Source organism: Gossypium hirsutum, chromosome A13 (assembly GCF_007990345.1).
Source record: "Gossypium hirsutum isolate 1008001.06 chromosome A13, Gossypium_hirsutum_v2.1, whole genome shotgun sequence".
Classification (NCBI taxonomy): Eukaryota; Viridiplantae; Streptophyta; class Magnoliopsida; order Malvales; family Malvaceae; genus Gossypium; species Gossypium hirsutum.
The window spans coordinates 110,129,055-110,148,530 of NC_053436.1; the positions used below are offsets into that span (position 1 = coordinate 110,129,055).

Below are 19,476 nucleotides of genomic sequence, written 5' to 3' on the forward strand. Positions count from 1 at the left end.
TTAAAAATAATAATAAAAGACTAACTTTAACCGATCAATTCCATACTTTCTTTAATAACTGATAAACTCAAAGTTTATGTAATCAAAGAGTTTAACAATGGAAATAAATAATGAACACTTGGTCGAATTGATCAGGTCATGTAAAAATAAGGTTCAAATCAATTGATTTGATAAGAAGCCTTGGCTGCATACATCAACGCACTTCCACTTGACATATGTTGTAATAATACAAAATCTATTTTTCCATGACCTCTGAAATTCTCAAAAACTGTCACTCAGATCTCCACAGGGACAAAGAACCCCCTTGCTGTATCAATTATGCTACCGAAGGCTGGGGAATAAGAGAACACCTAATCAAACTTCGATCGGTTTAATCATTTAAAGCATATTGTAAACTAACTTATATTATCCTCCTACGAAGTTAATTTAACTAAAATTATAGATAAAATCAATTAAATCGATTCAAATAGACTTTTACTCAAGACTGAATCTGCAATCAAACATATGTGCGCCAAAACCAAACACAAAGTTCCACACAGCTTTTAAAAGGCCGTCACCAAAAGAGAAACTGATAACCGTCACCAAAAGAGAAACTGATAACCCTAATAGATTCTTAACCCGAAAAACAATTCCTCCATTAGTGTATTTAATACGAACTCAATTGTAAACTTGGAGGCCCCTATTAATAAAACTTGGTTTCATTCAAAATTTTCAAAACTAAATCAGTAATCGAACTGATCAAACCACCTATTTACTGATCCAATCGATCTATCTGATTCGATTAATTAAATCATTAAATGATTCATAAAAAAATATTAAAATTTCATTTCAACTACCAAATTCAATCAATCCGTACCGATTCTAAGATCAACCGATTCAAAACCCCTCTCCAAACTAATACCTAATCCAACCAATCCGTTCCGCTAGTCCAGTCATGTTCAAACTTTTTTTTTTTATAAACACAAGGTCTCAAATAGTATACCAGAAGCAAATTTATGCCAATATTATTGCTAACAAAATTTGCATCTTTTTTGAAGCAAAAATACATACCCTAATAATGTACACTTCTGCCATGGTAAAACACATCTCATGCATGTATTTTTCGAAATTGAATCGACATTTTCTGTTTTTCTTTTCCCTGCTATTCCTGTGCTATATACGTAAACAAAATACTTTGACTTACTTCGGAAAACAAAAAAGGTCGGAGAAAAAAATGGTTGCGAGGTCACTGCAATTCCCTGTCTGCTCATGTTAGTCGATCTTTTGTGTTCTTCATGAGCCGTCTTTTTACATCGATGCAACTCCCATCTGGTGGATAACTTGTCCGATCCAGCCATAAAGATTCGGATAGCAGATTTTTATTCCCATGGTGAAAAAAGAATCGCTGAAAGTATTCAATGGCTGAAGCAGTCAATGCCACATGGTCGAAGCAAATCGGCGTATTTCATTTTCTATCGACTATCATCCAGCACAGTGCTTAAAAGCTTTTACTTGATGCCTGAGGGAAAACCTTGCCTTTGTGGAAATCCAGTTTGACGCATCCGAAATGGCCGTTCGGTATTAACAAGACGTTTATCAGATGGTCCTGCCCCAAGAATCCCCAATGAGTTTGGGTCTACTACACGAGTACTACCATTGTTCAGAGGTCTTTGAGTTGGGGGTTGAAGTTGAGGATGGTTAACCGTTTCTGCTCTCCATCGTTTCCAAGCTTCAAACTTTGCGGTATCGATGCCTTTATGAATCGGTTGTGATGTTTGATGTGCCGTTGCATTCTTCTTATACCCTCGTTGCTTATCGGTAGAACGTGAAAAAGGAGGGAAGAAATTAGGATCACCGTCTCTATCAACATGGCCAGGTGTGGAACCGTTCATATGGGAAGGTCCAACACCTCCATCATCGTCCTGTTCCTGCTTAAGCTTCGAATAAATCTGATGAAGCCTCTCACCAGAAAGATTTGAAAATGTAGAGACATAGTTCCATAAACGCATGGTCATCCCTGCAACGATAATTGAAATTAAATAAAAGAAATTATCTAACGACAAAGTTCTAAAATGTGAATGTGCACACAAGATAGACCAAATGCGTGATTAACAAACTAAAACTTAATTAAACAGTATGAAGAACCACATACGATCTTGTCTATAGAGCTCGTCTTCATGTTCTAAGACAATTTGATCTATCCTCCTTCCAAGAAGCTGCAAATAGTTCCGAATTTTCGAAAGTACCTGGAAGAAAATAGAACATGGAATGAGCACAAATCCGGCTCGCAAAAATAAAAATAAAATAAAATAAAATCAAAGAGACATAAAAAGAGGGATTCAGAATAGAATAGTAAACCTTATCCTTGGGAAGATCTGCACTAGTAGTCTGCAATCTTTGGAGCCGACGAAGGGTTTTTATTTCATCAATCATAACATCTTCACACCATTCCATCCACTTCACTTCCTTAAACTGCTCATATACTTCCTCGTTGTCAGACATTTCACCTTCTTCTTTAACTAAAGGTTCAACTTTCTGTGGTCTCTCGGTTTTGTCCCTACCCATTTTAAAACTCACCTTAGTAGAACCCGGTTTACCTTTCTTGTCTCTGACATGAGATATAGATACGTTTAGAGGATTCTGCTTTTCCTTCTTTGAAGGTTTACGACCAGCTTTGACACCAGCATTCTTACCACCAACAGCTGCAAGTTCCTGTGGAGATAGGTCCCAGTTTGAGAATAATATGAAGCCTAAAAGCACAGCATACAAAGCATGCAACCAGGCACTAGATTTTCTACAAATGATATAAGCAAAATGTTTCCATACAAGTAAATAAAGCAAGAATTTCCCAACAGAACCAAAATTAAACCAATCAACTAGATTTACTATTCTATTTAAAAAGAAAAAAAAAAGAGATGAATTTATTTTTTATTAAACATTAAGAACAATACTGCATAGGAGAAATACCATTTCCAAGAGTGCATTAGCACGCTCCTTCAAATTAGGTGCACGTGGCAGAAAGGTTTCATGGTGCTGAAGTTCGGCAGGAGCAATCTTCTTTGTGAGGCCAAGCCTTTCATCTAATCTTATCTTTTCCCAATTACCAAATCCATGGTAGTATATTCCCAGAAGCAATCTTGCATCATCAACTAGTGACAATTAACGGGATAAAATAAGTTAAGTCCATAGCAATTTTCATTTAATTATGTTGCCTATAACAGAGAATAAAAATGGTATAGACATACTCTGATTCCACCCACACCCTTTAGACCAATTAGAGGGTTTAAGGTACATCAACACACGGAACTGTTTTATGGGATCCTCGTATCGACTTATTCGTTTTGCTAAGAGCTGAAGTTCTTGGACACGATTAATCAGATCATTTGCCTTAACAGGAACACCAAAGAAATCTAATAATGGTCCCTGCAGGTAATTACCAAATAAATGTTAGTCACAAAATGCTCTAGAATTAAAACAAGTAAAGGATGACAGTGTAGGAATTGGAACCAAATATAATTAATAACTATTTCAACGAACCTTAGGTTCTATATTTCCTAATTCAACAGCTTCCCTGCATCCTTCAACTAGCGCATTGAAGAGCTCAATCTGCGCATCAAGTGGAGCTGCTGCAACAGCACCACCAACTTCCTCTGCTATCAAAGTGACTTGGCTCTCATTCCCGAATTTCATAACCTGATGAGCCATAAAAAAAATAGCCTGTAACTAGAAAAACTAAAAAAATTGACTCTGAACTCTGATTAACTAAAACATTAAGTTGCCACCTATTGCTTAAAAAGAAAGAGGTAGACGAGAATCATATGTATTAGATTAACTTCAGAGAACTTTCATGGTGCACAGGTTGCTCTAAAGAAAATATGCGGGATGCTATTTTAAGTAGCAATATCTATAACAAGCTGCAAATTATTTTTTTTAAAAAGGAGGGATATGGTGCATGTGCACAACAAACTGCAGAAGACTAGAAACTGTACCGCTCGAGAAAAACGCAATGCATCTCTCTTAGGCAAATTCCCATAAGACCATCCTCTCACTTGAGCAGTTGCTCCCTCAATCATTGGTGCCGAGGGGGCAGAGTATTCTGCTTTACGGCGCTTTGGAACTCTCTCCTGCTGCTCTTGAAGATCAGATCCCTTCTTCTTTCTTTTGTTACTTCTCTCAGGTTGACTTGTCTCAGCATAACTCTTGGTATTTCTTGCAGCACGAGGAGCTAGAGCATCCTAATGCAAAAAGAATAACTTAGGCAGATGGATCCAACAAATTGTCTAATAAAAAACAAAGAACATTAAACTTGAAAATGTACAAGCAATAGTCAAAAACTTTTGGTAAAAATAAGACTAATAGAAAATATCAGGATTATACTTCTGCTTGGGCAATGGCATCTGGTTTTATCCAACGACTCCAGAAAGACCCATCATCTTCAGCACTACAGAAATTTGCAACCTGAGCACAATGAAAGAAACAGAAACCAATTTCATAAGACTTGAAATAATCTGTAAAACTATTACAAAAAACTCCACCACAATAACAAAGTATTAGTTGCTTGCCTTAAAAGCACTCAACAATTCATTCCCTTCCTCTTCACTGACTTTCTCCTCAACCTTTTCTGCTCTTTCAAGAATTTCATCAATATCCATACTTAACAGCCTTTTTTTGCTTTCTTCATCATTTTTATCCTCTTTGAACAATTCTTCAGCTCCAAATCTCAAAATTGCTGATAATTCATTCTGGAATTGTAAAAGAAATGTAGAATTATGTTAAAGAAATTGTTAAAAATTTATACGCATCAAAACCACAAGATATTTCCAAGAAAGAAGTGGTCAATAATGTAGTCAGTTCCAACAACCAAAAGCCAAACAAACAACATATTAACAACTACAGACTTGAGCAATTGCTTCAAGACATATCCTTACCTTGTCAAAATAAGCCCCTTTCTTTGTTTCCTTTCTCTCCAGTCTACCCTCTGCATTTAACTTTTGGATCACCAAATGGTCAAGCACCTATAGAAAGCACCCAGAAGAAAACGCATAAAATTACTCTTTAAATGGAGAATAAAAGAGTTAAATTAGGCCCCCTTCCATATAATTTACATTAATAAATGCATTTAAGAATATATAGGAACACATTCATGCAAGTTAAAGAAAATGACCATCTTCTTCTTAGCTCGCTCCAGGATGTCTTCCTCAACACTTTTGCTTGTCACAAATCTGTAAATGTTGACAACTTCTTGTTGCCCAATTCTGTGAGCTCTACTCATTGCCTGAAGCACAATAAAACAGTATGCATGAATAAAATACTAAATTTTTCATTGGAAACATAGAAAATGATGCTGGGAAAAGCACTGTCAAGCTTGACACCTGTAAGTCATTCTGGGGGTTCCAGTCAGAATCAAATATTATGACAGTGTCTGCAGTTGCCAGGTTGATACCGAGCCCACCAGCCCGAGTAGAAAGAAGGAAGCAAAAATCATCACTTCCAGGTGCATTGAAATGATCCATAGCCTGCTGCCGCAACTCCGCCTTTGTACTACCATCAAGCCTCTGGAATTGGAACCCTCTGAGTGACATGTACTCGGCTAATATATCCAGCATTCTAACCATCTGGAAATAACATGAACAAGTAAAACACCTTGCGTAACTTACCCAGACATAGCATCCATTAAAAACATAAAGACCAGCCAATCACTGATGAGAATAACAATATTGAAGGAAACAAGCGGTTCAGAATTATATTTACAAAATCCAGTACAGACCTGGGAAAAGATTAAAACACGATGCTTCGTTTCATGCAACCTCATAAGCAACTTGTCAAGTATAACAAGCTTCCCACTGCTTAATATAATTCTCTCCAGTTTACTAATATCATTCATGCCAGTGTCCCCACCATAACCATGATCAGCACTTTCAAACAGGAAGGGATGATTGCAGCATTTCTTCAGCTCGACTACTATATTTAAAAGCGACACCTGCAATTTAAAAGAAAATACCTCATTTCACTAACCGGTAATACTGCTTGACAAGAAAGGAAACAAAACTCTGTACACTGTTTCTACAGGAATATAAAATTTATCTATATGCTGCATACTTTTATCAGTAACAAAATACAAGTAAAACCAAAACAAAAGAAGACAAACACCACAAACAAGCTTCAGCAGAGATAAAATCATCAAGCCAAAAAAATAATAAGAGATGCTAACCTGATTGCCACGAACACCTTTATTTAAGTCATGGAAGTTGCGTTCCAAAATCCACTTATAATACCTTCATAAAATACAAATAGTACCCCATGTTTATGCAATAGAAAAAAGTACAACTTATTCAAAAGATATTTATGACTTACTGTTTCTGAAGTGGGGACATCTCAACCCTAAGGATACGCTCAATTTTTGGAGGCAAAGACTTCTCTACATCTTTGATAACCCTTCGAAGAATGTGAGGCCTCAATTCCATGTGAAGATTAGCAAGCTATGTAAACACAGGCTTTCATTTAGATCAAGTCAAATAAATATCTTAACAACCTACGAAACATAATAAAAATATGAGATCACTTTTAAATTTTTAATGTCATACCTCAATTTCATTAAACGAACTAAGATTCTTGTAATTTTGAACAAAATCATCCTTATTTTTGAACTTGTCGGGATCAAGGAAATGAAGCAGAGCCCTGTGGAATATTTTTCTTGGATGTAAATAATGGAATATACCTCAATATCAAGGCACAGAAGAATTTTAATAAGATCAAATTTTGGGTAAACAATTTTATCCTCAAGGAATTAATTCTGTTATAAAATACAATGAAAAGAAGGCAAAGAAACTTGGTCGTGTAATGCAAAATAATGTTGATATCGGGATAAAAAAATCAGCTTTGATATAAATCTATTTTAGCATCTATCTAAAAAAATGTAGAAAATAAAAAACGCAAAACTTCCAATAATCATACTAATACATGGAAAAGAAAATAATACCATAGCTCCTCCACACTGTTTTGTAATGGAGTTCCAGTAATTAGCAACTTGTTCTTAGTGCTAAATTCCTGAGCAAACAGAAAGGCATCATCCAAAATTAATCAAATTAACAAAACCAACACAATTATGCAGGCAGAAAGTTGAAGAACTGAATAGGGCATACCGAAAGAGTTGTGTACAACTGCGCCTCACTATTCTTCAACCTATGAGCTTCGTCAACCATCAAATAGTTCCATTTTATCTTAGACAGTACTGCTTTATCCTTCAGAACTACTTCATAAGTAGTCAGCAGGGCATTAAATTTTATAGGTCTGCCAATTTTCTTGTCATTGTAAAATTCATATTGCTGACAAACCTGCCAACAAAAGAAGAAAATGTAAAAAGTGGGGTGGGGTTCATGGGAAGGGTTAAAATTATTCGAAACTACCATCCACCTTATGTAAATACGCAATTTCTAAAACAAAACTAACTAAAGTAAACACATAAAGACTAAAAAGAGCTACACACCACAGCAAATATTTAGATGGAGACAAAATGGTATTATGTAAAGACATATTATGTCTCAACTCCATGATGCAAATTTTAAATCTATTTGAATAAAAGGAGCATACATACAAGAAAAACAAGACTCACCTCTCGGCTGGCACGAGTACCAACATATACAATAATGTTCATATCAGGAAGCCACTTTCTAAATTCTTTAGCCCAGTTTGACAGTGTGGATAATGGTACGACCACAAGAAACGGGCCGGGTATTTGTTGAGCATTCTGAAAATTTTATATATCAATAAAAACTCATAAACTTAAATATCGTAAAAGATAGCAATTCTTAAAAGCCAATGTGAGTACCTGTAGAAAACCAAGCATAGATACAGACTGCACAGTTTTACCAAGACCCATCTCATCAGCTAAGATGACATTAGTATCATTTCTCCAACTGAAATGTGAATATGAAATGCATGCATTAATAGATAAATATACTGGACTTCTCAAGAGTAAGACGGACATTTTAAGTAAAAATAAAATGCTAACCTAAAGCAAAAGAGACAAGCATATACCTGTTGACAAGAAAATTCAAACCCTCCAGCTGATAATCACGAAGCTTTCCTCCCCTTAACCATTCTGGCTGTTCATCAAGTTTCCGCAAACTTGCTAAAGATGAAAAAATGCAAGCCAGTTCAAAATCCATTTACATGATTAATTGTGATACTAATCAAAGTAAATCTAGCAGACACAAAGACCGAGTTCAAGAGGGACTAGAGGTCAGTGGCTATATGATGCAAACTTTAATCATACACATGTACGGAGAAAAACATTAGTAGTGCTTACCTTTTCCCTTCTTACGCTGGTGATCTACCATTTTCCCCTGCACAGCCATTGCAGCTTCACGAGCCTGTTTACAGAATGAGAAACAAGTCTTTAATAGGTATAACTGTACGAGATAATAGTTAACTTTTATCTGAGCATATTCAAGAAAATAAGAAACACAAACTCAAATGATTAGGTTGCACAATGTAATAATATATGTTGGATTATAATGGACATCATAAATTCCAACTTCTCAAGTCTAATTTCACTTTCGAACAGATGCCTACTATGGTTTGTATTTGTTTGATAGCCAAAACCAGCAGAACCACCAGCTTGAAATGTGATAAGATATACCACCCTCAATTTACCAACTGACTGGATTGATACACCCCAAATTAATCTCCTAGAATCTTTAACAAATTGTAGAATTTCAAATAGCAAAGTTGGCTACCATGACCAATTTTAACATGTAAAGAAAAATAGAGATCAAAATATCTGCACAACATGCACACCTTCAGTACCATACAACCAACTTGTATTAATTTCCTTTAACCTACTTAATGATAAAATCGAATACATCAGTGAAAGTTATCTACCATCGCAGCATCGGGCAATGCAGCAATGCCTGCAATGACATTTTATGTTGAAAGGCAAGGATACTTCTAACATTGCCACTCTGAATAATTTACTTAACTAGCCTAGGGGCAAAATGTCCACAAATGCAGACAAACCCAGATCGACAATATTATGAACACCAACTACAGAAAAAAAGTAACAATAAGTAAAACAAAGAGACAATCTGCAGGACGTGTTACCTTATACTCATCAATAGCATCTTGAGCAAATGGAATATCAATATCCTTTTCCCTGAAACAACAAATACATAACAGTGAGCTGTCTAAAACAGGACAGGCAGCAACACAGAAAAGAAAAAGAACACAGAGCACAATAGCACCACACAAGAATATACACTTGTGAGTAGGTGGCGTAGAGACTAACTTTAAATTAATTGAACTATCCAATCCAGACCATTACCAGGTTGCTTCTGCATAAGACAATCCCTGCCACTTGACTAAATACTCTGACATCACATTCCCAAAGGCATCTTTACTGATTCGATCAACAATTACTCTCTCCACCTGAAACAAACACATCAACCAATTACAATTAAGTTTTGTAGCTCAACCCCGAAAACCAACCATAACAATGTAAGAAATAGAAAATAGACGAAAACCAACCTGACTATTTTGCTTGATTAGATCCAAGTCCATTTCCTTACTCACATCATTGACTTCAATCTAACAGATAATAGAGGGAAAAAAAAAAAAGAAATGAGCTACTTCCAGAAAAAGGCTTACTTAGAACCTATATAATAGCTTATATAACTATAGTCTCCCTGCCATGGCAGGAAGACCTTGTTTCACATATTCCATGCTCCCCTATAAAGTCACAACTTACAGCGAGATCAATGAGATTTACGATATACCTCAAGATGAGAAGAATAATTTTGAAAAGATCACAAAAGGGAGGAAAAACAGTTTTGATAATAACATAAAGAGCTACTCCCCAATATATGCTAGATGGAATATGTATTGGCAAAATAAACACCATAAGAAAATGCAACAAATCCAGTTTCCCAACAGGAAGAAAGGCCTTAGACTATATAGATAAGGACCAAAACCAACAAAAACTTAATAGGTTACCTTGTTCTGCAGAATCAACAAATTATCAATTTACAAAAGGATATAAACCAGTTTTTTAAGAACTAGATTAAACAACTTGGTAGAATGACAGTATGCCCTCAAGAAGAGATACGATGAACTGAGTCCCAATATTCCCCACCAAAATTTTCCATATCCCAACAAGCTTGTTCTTTCAAATAGTTAGTCCCCAAGGAACTAAATACAGGAGCTACACCTATTGACTGTTCATATACCGGGACAATGACCCATGAAATTTCCAAACGGTAGAAGAATATACAGCGCATTATTTTTGTTCATAAGAATTTAGATAAATAATGAATTCAGTAAGACAGAAAGAGAACATTTTCCAAAGCGCTTCAATTGATATCAGCAAGTTGAAATGAGAATTTCAGAAACAAAAGCTTACAGACATAAGCATACCTCCTCACGTGAAAGTGACTTCCTGTATCTCACATCCTCCATCACCTTTTTAGTGTAATTTAGAACCTTCTTAAAACCACTAAGCTGCAAAATCATGTAGGAAACACAAAGAGGGAGTCATCAGAATAAGAGAGAGAAGACAGTACAGTGGAAATAAACGTCCACAAAATTATACCTACTAAAAAAACACATGCACTAATATAAGTAATATAAAAAATAAAACCATACGTTTTGCAGCTCAGAAATAGATTTCCACTGACAATGAAGATGTGACTGCCCTTTCCATTTTATCAGGAATTCCATTTCGCTCCAATCTGGTTCAGAGACAAACAAGTGGCTTAATAAAACAGGCTCTGTAGATCTATTGTTTCTAATAGCATCTTCAGCCATGCCCTTTGGTTGATGCCATAACACTTTTTCAATTGTGTCACCATCTTCCTCTTCAGCTTCATCCTAATCATACGATATAAAATTCTTAGAAAGGAATAATATCACTAAAGAGCATTTGGAATCAAATAATTGCATCAATATGAGAGATCCAACTAATCTTTATATATAAAGTAACAAATAATGACCAAGAATTTAAAGGTAACAAAAGTGTTATGGTCCTAGCACAACTAATCAAGAACAAATCAGACAGGCTCAAATAAGATGGATATAGAAAATATGCAACTAAAATGCTGAAGTCAGTATTACATTGTATCTGCAAGGTACATAAATACTTGCATAATCTGCATCGCAAAATTCTGATTTACAAGCAATTACATCAAATACAAAATATCAAAAAAGCCTACAAAAAACATAAAGTAGGATTTATCAACCATAACAAGATATACAGGCTTCACCTTTCGTGTCTTTTTTTTCTTGCCTTCATCAATTTCTTCACTTTCTTCACTCTCAACATATGATACTTTCCGAACAGACCTACCAGAAGTACGAACCTCATTGTTTCTTCCCATGCTTGTCAATGTATTAGAACGAGCATTAATTTTATGATTATTTCCACTTCTCCTTGCCATACTCTTGAAATCCCCATCGCTTTCACTATCAGAATCCTCGGCTGAGTACTCATCCTCCTCAAAAGATGATCTCCCTCTTCTTTGTCGATTGGAGGACTTATGTTCTCTAGTGGGTTTTACATTAGGTCCAACTTTAATCTGTTGCCTACCTTTAGGTTTCTTTTTATAATAAGAATCATCTTCATCTGAAACATCTAAATCACCATGCCTATTGTCTTCTTCCTCAGAATCTTCACCATCCCAGTCTTTATCCTGTTTAAGAACTAAATTAGTGGGGAGAAGTATCAGGCAAATGAAAAGGCATGAGAAACACAACCATCATGGGTCATCAAACTTCATGACCAACCAAGAATACAATTTATTACGGATAATTTTAATCACGGCCCAATAATTGAATGTTGTAGTATAATGCCAAAAACCAGACTAGACAATTGGTTAACATGACAGATATGCCTTATAAAAACTACAAATGTGGAGGTAATAATATAAAAGTCATAACGTTGAAGCCAAAAAAAAAAGGTAAGTAAAACTAATTTAATAACCTTATTCCCTGCATGAGAATTGGCAAGACCATAGTCAGGCTCAAAATCGACATCATCAGGGTCATCTTCTGCAAATAAGACAGCAAAAACTTGGCATCTCAAAATCAAGAGTAGTAATTAACTGTTGTATAGTTAAAAGAATAGGATTATATATAATTAATCAATCACAAGGTACTAGCTTATTCAGCCTTAGTGACTCAATGATAAATGCAGTAATAACAAATAAGGCAGCAAATGATGACAAGCAGGAAAGGTATATTACCATCTTCTTCTTCCTCCTCTTCATAATCTGCATCTACATCATCATTGTTGTCGTCATTATCATCTTCATTGTCATAGTTACGCTTATTCAATGCTCTTGAACTCCTGGACACATTGGTACTGACAGAAACATGCTTTGACTGTGGCCTAGTATTTAACCCGACAGAATTGCCAAAGCCACTGTAATGCATTGTATCACTCTGCTCTTCCCCATCCTGTTCATAGTATTCATCAGATAACATCTCATCTGCAGGGACATCAGAATGACCCCTTTGAGACTTGCCAACTTCTTTTTGTGCCTCGTCAACTTCTGATTCTAACCTATCATCCCTGTCATCTGATGAATTATATACTGAACCTTCCAAATTCTTATGGTCAGATTTTGACTCCTGCCCAGAATCAGATCCACCCTGGCGATCCATAGGCTGGCAGTCCTTCCAAAAAGTTGAACCCCATCTCCCAGGTGCTATTCTCCTTCCTGCTGGCTGAAAATTGGAATTTGAAATGCCAGCACCATTATCAGTAGCCACCTCATGATGCAGCCTACTCTGCTCTGAATTTGAAATGCCAACCCCATCACTTTGATACTGTGCATCCATGTTAATATCAAATTCTCTTTCACTATAAGTACCATCTATGTCCTCGTTCTCTGCTGAGCTCAGAATCCTACCACTGTTCCGTCCCTGGCTTTTGCCTTCCAAGGCATCATGTGAGATTGTGTCATTTGAGTAGTTTCTAAAACATGCCATCCTCTCACTTGAAAATCCTAGGCATAGAACTCCCCTCTTTACAAATTATGCAAAAAGATTGACGGAATAAAAAGAAGCTTCACAATCTTTGCTAAGAACCTGGGTACTCAACCAGCCAAATGCAAAAATTTTAGTCCTTTTGAGATAAAACCAAGCACACAATTGACAGGGAGAAATATAAAGGGAAACAAAAAACAAAAATAGGTATTGCTCACAAAGAACCTCGAGACAAATGAACATAATCTTCACTAAAGAATACAATTTGGTTAAAAAAAAATCACCTAGCTGAATAATCAAACAATTCAATGCCCAACATTAAAACTCTTTTCAGTTTGCTACATTTGCGGAACAAGCAAAGAATTCAAGGAGAAGAACATAGTTAAATGCAAATTTAAAGTCATTATTGACGTTGCAAGGAGCCAAAAACCAGACAAAAACTTCAAAACTCAATACAAAAGACTGGAAACTTGACATAGCAATAACTTCATTCGAGCAAATACAATTCTAAACTAAGAAACACATACATAGGACCAAGACAGTGTAAAGTCAAACTTAAATTCAAATTCACAAACACTTATAGAATGAATTCAAGCACAAAAAGATCAAATTTCCAACCAAACCAATCCACAAAATCATGAAACCCTAACCCAAAAAACGGAAGAAAACCATGAACTAAACAAAACGACCAATAGATCGGTCACTCCAAACACGAAAATAAAAATCGAATACTATAAACATCGATTAACAAACCCTAAAACCAAAAACATAAGCAACAATTCACAATCCTAAATCCATACCCTCAAAAAGTAAAAAATTAAAAACAAAATCGCCCGCCAAAGAAAGCCGATTATTGATCAAGAACAAAGAAGCTGGCCTTCACAAAACAAAAATGAGAGTTAAATTTTTTGGCTAATAAGGAAAAAATAATTCATTTGGGTGTAACTGGAAAACAAAAAAAGATGCGAAGGTTAACAATCGTAAGCACCTTTTAAATCGCCGGTAAAATTAAAGAAAACCGGCCGCCAATTTTTTTGAAAACGAAGAGACCGTTTTCACTCGGGTCTCTCCCGGTTTTACGGGTTTCAAGGTGGTTCGGGTCTTTTGAATCGGCGCCGGTGGCTAAGATAAGCCGAGTTGAAGGTGAAAAAAAGTGCCGATTCCAAAGGAAGAAGACGATGCGCTTTTTTGGTTAATCGTCCGATTAGGAAAAAAAATTAGAGAAGAAAATAATAGTGAAGTTTTTTATTTGAGATGCAATATAAAAGGGGTAGGTTAATTTTTTTTTCTCCTTAGGGGAAACGTGTTTTATAGAAAAAATATATTAAAAATAAAACAAAAATCTATCTCTGTATTATAAGAAAAAACCTAAAATTAAAATTTAAGTAAATAAAACCCCTAATTTCTTCTCTTTTTTTGTTGATTTTGTAATATTTTTTTTTACTGTGGCCAATGGAATGAAGCCACGTGGTGTTGGAATGTGTCGGGGAGGGCTTTTTGGACGATTAATCGTACGGCGTACGCGGCAACGGTGGTGGGTTTGATATACATACATAGGGGTATATTTATTATACTTTTTATTTATAATTTTTGTTATAAAAAATGAAATATTTGTGTATAAGAAAATATAGATTTTGTAAATTTATTTTGGATGATGGACTTCTTTAAATCATTGTGGCGCGATTATGACTCCATCCGAGTTTTAAGGAATTTTGAGAATTCTTAATCTAACCATCAACCTATCCACGTGGCACGACTTTGATTCTCTCATGTATTTTTCAAGGTATATATATTTTATAAAATTAGAGCTTATCAGACTTTGAGGAATGCTCAACTTGATGGTGTAACCTCTTGATAGCTAACTTATTCTCATAATGTTCTCAGGGATTTTTTATGTTTTGCTTTTGATATTTGCTTGTTTGGCAAGAGTAGGGTTCTTAAACCCTTTAAGGGACATGTGGCGTGGCTACATTACCCTCTCGACATCCAACATGTCTACATAACAATCTCAACGACCTCTCGTGTTTCCTATCCAAATTACACTCTTTTACATAACACGACTTGATCTATCACACATTTTTCAAAATTTAGCTCTTTCACACCATACCTTGTAACCATTAATGTATGGACATATGGCATGTGCGAACCCCACTTGTTCTCTCATAAATGAAGCATTCATGTCTTCTCACTCCTATAATTCTTCGTCAGCATGACACATAGCATGCTTGGTCGTTTCCTTTCAGTTTTTGAAATGGAACTTTCGCAAATTTTGTCATCATTTCCTATTGCATTAGTTGGTGTGTGGCATTGATGGACCTTATGCAATTTTCCAATAATTGGCTCCCAGCCATTCTCACCAGTGTTATTGAAATTGAACTGGCTAGTCGAACTAGAAACTAGTTAGTATATTAGTCTAGAGCAAGGATGAGAACGTGTTGAGTCGTAAATCGGGTTGGACCACAAATTGTAAACTACAAAAACCGGTAAAAAGATTTACATAGCACGACTAGATCTATCTCACATTTTTCCAAAATTTAGCTCATCACCCCATTATCTATAACAATCAATATACGGCATGCGTGAGTCCCACACACTCATTCCTTTTAAAACAAAGCATTTGCGTATTCTCGCCCTTATGATGCTTTGTCAACATAACATGTAACATACTTAGTTGTTCCCCTTCGACTTTTAAAATGTAACTTTTGCAAATTTTGCACCCCACTCCCATCGCGTTATTTGTTGTGTGACTTTGACAGACCTATACAGTTTTCCAAAAATTGGCTATTGGTATATCTTGCCAATATTTTTGAAATTGAACTGGCCAGTCAAATTGGGAACCAGCTAGTATACCAGTTCGGAGTAAGGGCGAGAACTGGTTGAGCCGCACACCGCAGTTGGATCGTAAATCATGAATTGCAAGAACCGATAAAAATTTATATAGCACAACTAGATCTATCTTGCATTTTCCAAAAATTAGTTACTTCATCCTTTACCTTATAACAGTCAATGTATAGCATGTGTGAGTCCCCCTCGTTCTCTTATAGAATAAAGCATTTCCGTCTTCTCACCCTTCCGATGCTTTGTGGAAATAACTTGTAGCATGCTTAACAATTTCCTTTCAAATTTTAAAATGGAACTTTCACAAAATTTTCACCCTTCTCTCCCACTACATTAGTTGACGTGCGGCGTTGACGAACCCATATAGTTATCCAATAATTGGCTCTCGACCTTTCTCACGAATGTTGTTGAAACTGATCGATGAATCAGACTAAAAACTAGTTGGTATATTAGTCTAGAGTAAAGGTAAGAAGCAATTGAGTCGCAAACTACATTTGGACCACAAATTCTGAACTGCAATAACAAGTAAAAAAAATACATAGCACGACCAATCTATCTCGCATTTTCCAAAATTTAGCTCTTTCACCCCTTACCTTATAACTGTCAATGTATGGCACATGAGTCCCATTCATTATATTTTAAAATGAAGCATTCATGTCTTCTTGCCCCTATGGTGCTTTGCTAGCATGACGTGTAGTATACTTGGTTGTTTCCCTTTGATTTTTGAAATGGAACTTTCACAAATTTTGTACCACTCTCATCTATTACATTAGTCGACATGTGGCATTTATAAACCCGTTTAGTTTTCTAAGAATTGGTTCTCGACCCTTTTTACTAATGCTGTTGAAATCGAACTAATCAGCTAGATCGTGAACTGAGTGGTATACCAATCCAAAAAATTTAGCTTTTACCTTTTTTACCTTATAGCTATCAATGTATGGCACATGTAAGTTGACATGACGTGTAGCATACTCGGTCACTTCCCTTTGATTTTTGAAATGAAACTTTTGCAAATGTTGCACCCCTCTCTCCCATTACATTAGTCAACGTGTGGTGTTGATAAACCCCTATAGTTTTCCCAAAATTGGCTTTAAACCTTTATTGCTTGTGTTGTTGAAATCGGTCCGATAAGCTAGATCGAGAACTAGATAGTATATCGATTCGAAGTAATGTAAGAATCGATTGAGCCACAATCTATGGTTGGACTAAAAATTGTGAACTGCAAGAACTGGAATTTTATTTTTTACATAGCACAAGAAGATTTATCTTGCATTTTCCAAAATTTAGATCTTTCACCCTTTTACCTTATAACTGTCGACGTATGGCATGCATAAATCTCACTTCTCTTCTAAAATGAACATTCGTGTCTTCTTGCCCCTACGATGCTTCATTTACATGACGTATAATATACTTGGTTGTTTCCCTTCAATTTTTGAAAAGAAACTTTTACAAAATTTGCACCCTTCTCTCATATTGCATTAATCGATGTGTAGCGTTAATGGACCTATATAGTTTTCCAAGAATTAGCTCTTCGACCTTCTCGCCAATTTTGTCAAAACCGAATCAACTGGTCAAACTTGAAACATGCGGGTTAATCGAACTGAAGTAAGGGTGAGAATTGATTAAGCTATGAACACTGTTGGATCGCAAATAGTGACCTGCAATAACTAGTAAAAAAACTACATAACACGACTAGATCTATCTCGCATTTCCAAAATTTAGCTATTTCACCTTTCACATTGTAACAACCAATGTATGACCTGTGTAAGTCCCACTCGTTCTCTTCTAAAATGAAGCATTCACGTCTTCTTGCCCCTGTGATGCTTTGTTAGCGTGATGTGCAACATGTTTGGTCATTTCCCTTCAATTTTTGAAATGGAACTTTTGCAAATTTTACACCACTCTCTCCTATTGCTTTAGTTGATGTGTGGCATTGACAGACTCATGTAGTTTTCCAATAATTGATTATTGACCATTCCCATCAATATTATTGAAACCAGATTGACTGGTATGCCGGTCTAAAGTAAGGATGTGAATCGGTCAACTTGCAAACCACTATAAACTATGATTAGATCGCAAATCGTGAATTGAAAGAACAAATAAAAAATTGATTCAATTGATTTTTTTTTCTTTTTTACAAATTTCTTAGGTTAAACAATATATATATATATATCTTTTCCAACCTAAATCCATTGTACGACAGATCAAAAAGAAAACTACTCATTTCTGTTAAAAAATTATGCATTTATGTTGCTAAAAACTGACATGGCAGACGAAATAACTAGATAATTACACAGCGCATGCCATGTGTACATCACGTAAGCGTACGGAGACCAGTTTTTAATAGTAAAATGGATAGGACCAGGTTTTAATAGTAAAATGAATAGAATTTTTAATAGTACAATGACTAAATTGCCTTTTCTTTAATGGATTGGAGAAAATGCAATCTAACTCAACTCAAAATAATTAAATGAAAAGAAAAACAATATTGGTGTATTCACTGCTTAGTCTGTCTTGCACCTACTAAAACACGAGAAATAAGTCGAAAATAAAAAGGATTTGTTGCTCCTTGCTTTGGATTTTTGTTGTTATGTGTTGCTGATCGACGTCTTAGAGATTCACTTTAGAGCTATGTCACTATGGTATTGCAACCGCTAGCTATTTTTCATTAATTAAAGTCTTTACTTCAAATAGAAAATTTGCTATTAATATTAATGATTATTTTTTCTCAAATTTTTTGTTGGTTAATATTGAGAGAGTAATAAAGTGACTTATTTATTATAGTCAGAATACAACTAAGAGACGACTAGTGTTATGGGGCTAAACCTTTCATCTAGCAAATCGTGAGCCCTTAGGCAATTTCTCAGATTTAAATATTGCCTAAGTTAGCCTACTCTCTAAATAAGAGAATTATTGCGAAAACTCTCTAAAGCACCGAAGCAAAGCAGAAGTAAACTTGAATCGAAAGAGCAACAAAGAATAGAAAAATAAAAGGAAAATAACACGTCAAGTGTTTCATTAAATATTCTCAAAAGGATTCTATTACTTTGAAGGTTTACAACTGAGTGTGTAGCATCCCGATTTTGGGCTTAGTCGGAACAGTGGTTTCGGGACCACAAATCCGATAAGGAAATTTTTATTTTTATTATATTTTTATGGTTTACGATTTCACAGAATGATTTTTTAAAAATTTCGTTCGAAAATTTTTATGTTTGGGCACTCAATTTAGAAAAAAAGGACTAAATTGTAAAAAATGCAAAAGTTGTTTTTTTATACGTTAGAGGTGTCTAATTGTCATGAAATTTTAAATGGGAGGTCATTAAATGATAATTAAACCATCATATAAATTTTTTGGATAAAAATGGTCTTGGTTGGGTAAATTTTGAAAGAATAGTAAAAAGGGCATTTTGGTCATTTAAGGGTAAAATGAATTAAAAGACAAATTTTAAACCCCAAATGTGTCCCTTTCTTCTTGATACAGCAGAATGTACCAAGAGCAGCAATGGTTAGGGTTTGGCCAAGCTTCCAAGCTTAATAGTAAGTGATTGTGAGCTCCGTTTTTAATGTTCTATGTATTTTTGAAATCTCGGTAACATGATCTGTTCATTTCTACCATTTTTTTGAGCTAGGATTTATGTCTAAAAATTTACCCATGAATGATATGCATGTATTTTTATGTTT

The 19,476-nt window shown here is 35.3% G+C and overlaps 1 protein-coding gene across 3 annotated transcripts; it reads right to left on the minus strand.

Moving 5' to 3' along the window:
- Positions 1 to 979: 979 nt before the first annotated feature.
- LOC107939460 (protein CHROMATIN REMODELING 5) lies at positions 980 to 14,246 on the minus strand. 3 transcript variants are annotated; one of them, XM_016872795.2, is made up of 32 exons: positions 13,946 to 14,246; positions 13,758 to 13,834; positions 12,213 to 13,059; positions 11,951 to 12,018; positions 11,235 to 11,660; positions 10,618 to 10,842; positions 10,390 to 10,473; positions 9,505 to 9,564; positions 9,302 to 9,405; positions 9,082 to 9,133; positions 8,288 to 8,351; positions 8,017 to 8,110; positions 7,808 to 7,895; positions 7,592 to 7,726; positions 7,122 to 7,313; positions 6,959 to 7,026; positions 6,564 to 6,657; positions 6,334 to 6,458; positions 6,191 to 6,254; positions 5,747 to 5,959; positions 5,352 to 5,594; positions 5,144 to 5,254; positions 4,908 to 4,994; positions 4,542 to 4,721; positions 4,357 to 4,437; positions 3,969 to 4,214; positions 3,517 to 3,672; positions 3,225 to 3,402; positions 2,947 to 3,128; positions 2,338 to 2,691; positions 2,132 to 2,225; positions 980 to 1,996 (listed from the first exon to the last, which is right to left on the minus strand). In XM_016872795.2, the coding sequence occupies exons 3-32, from the start codon at positions 12,958 to 12,960 to the stop codon at positions 1,488 to 1,490; spliced, it is 5,325 nt and encodes a 1,774-aa protein (XP_016728284.1). In that variant the 5' UTR covers positions 12,961 to 13,059; positions 13,758 to 13,834; positions 13,946 to 14,246; the 3' UTR covers positions 980 to 1,487. The 3 variants fall into 3 exon arrangements, with proteins under 3 accessions (XP_016728284.1, XP_016728285.1, XP_016728283.1); XM_016872796.2 differs by having other exon boundaries at positions 13,758 to 13,829; positions 13,946 to 14,229; XM_016872794.2 differs by lacking the exon at positions 13,758 to 13,834 and having other exon boundaries at positions 13,946 to 14,236.
- Between the last annotated feature and the right edge of the window lie 5,230 nt (positions 14,247 to 19,476).

Coding starts and splice junctions, on each gene's coding strand:
- LOC107939460 (XM_016872795.2), bottom strand. CDS start 12,960: ATGGCATGTTTTAGAAACTACTCAAATGACACAATCTCACATGATGCC. Junction 7,027..7,121: donor AGTTGTACACAACTCTTTCG/GTATGCCCTATT, acceptor CTGTTTGCTCAG/GAATTTAGCACTAAGAACAA. Junction 4,722..4,907: donor AAGGGGCTTATTTTGACAAG/GTAAGGATATGT, acceptor TTACAATTCCAG/AATGAATTATCAGCAATTTT.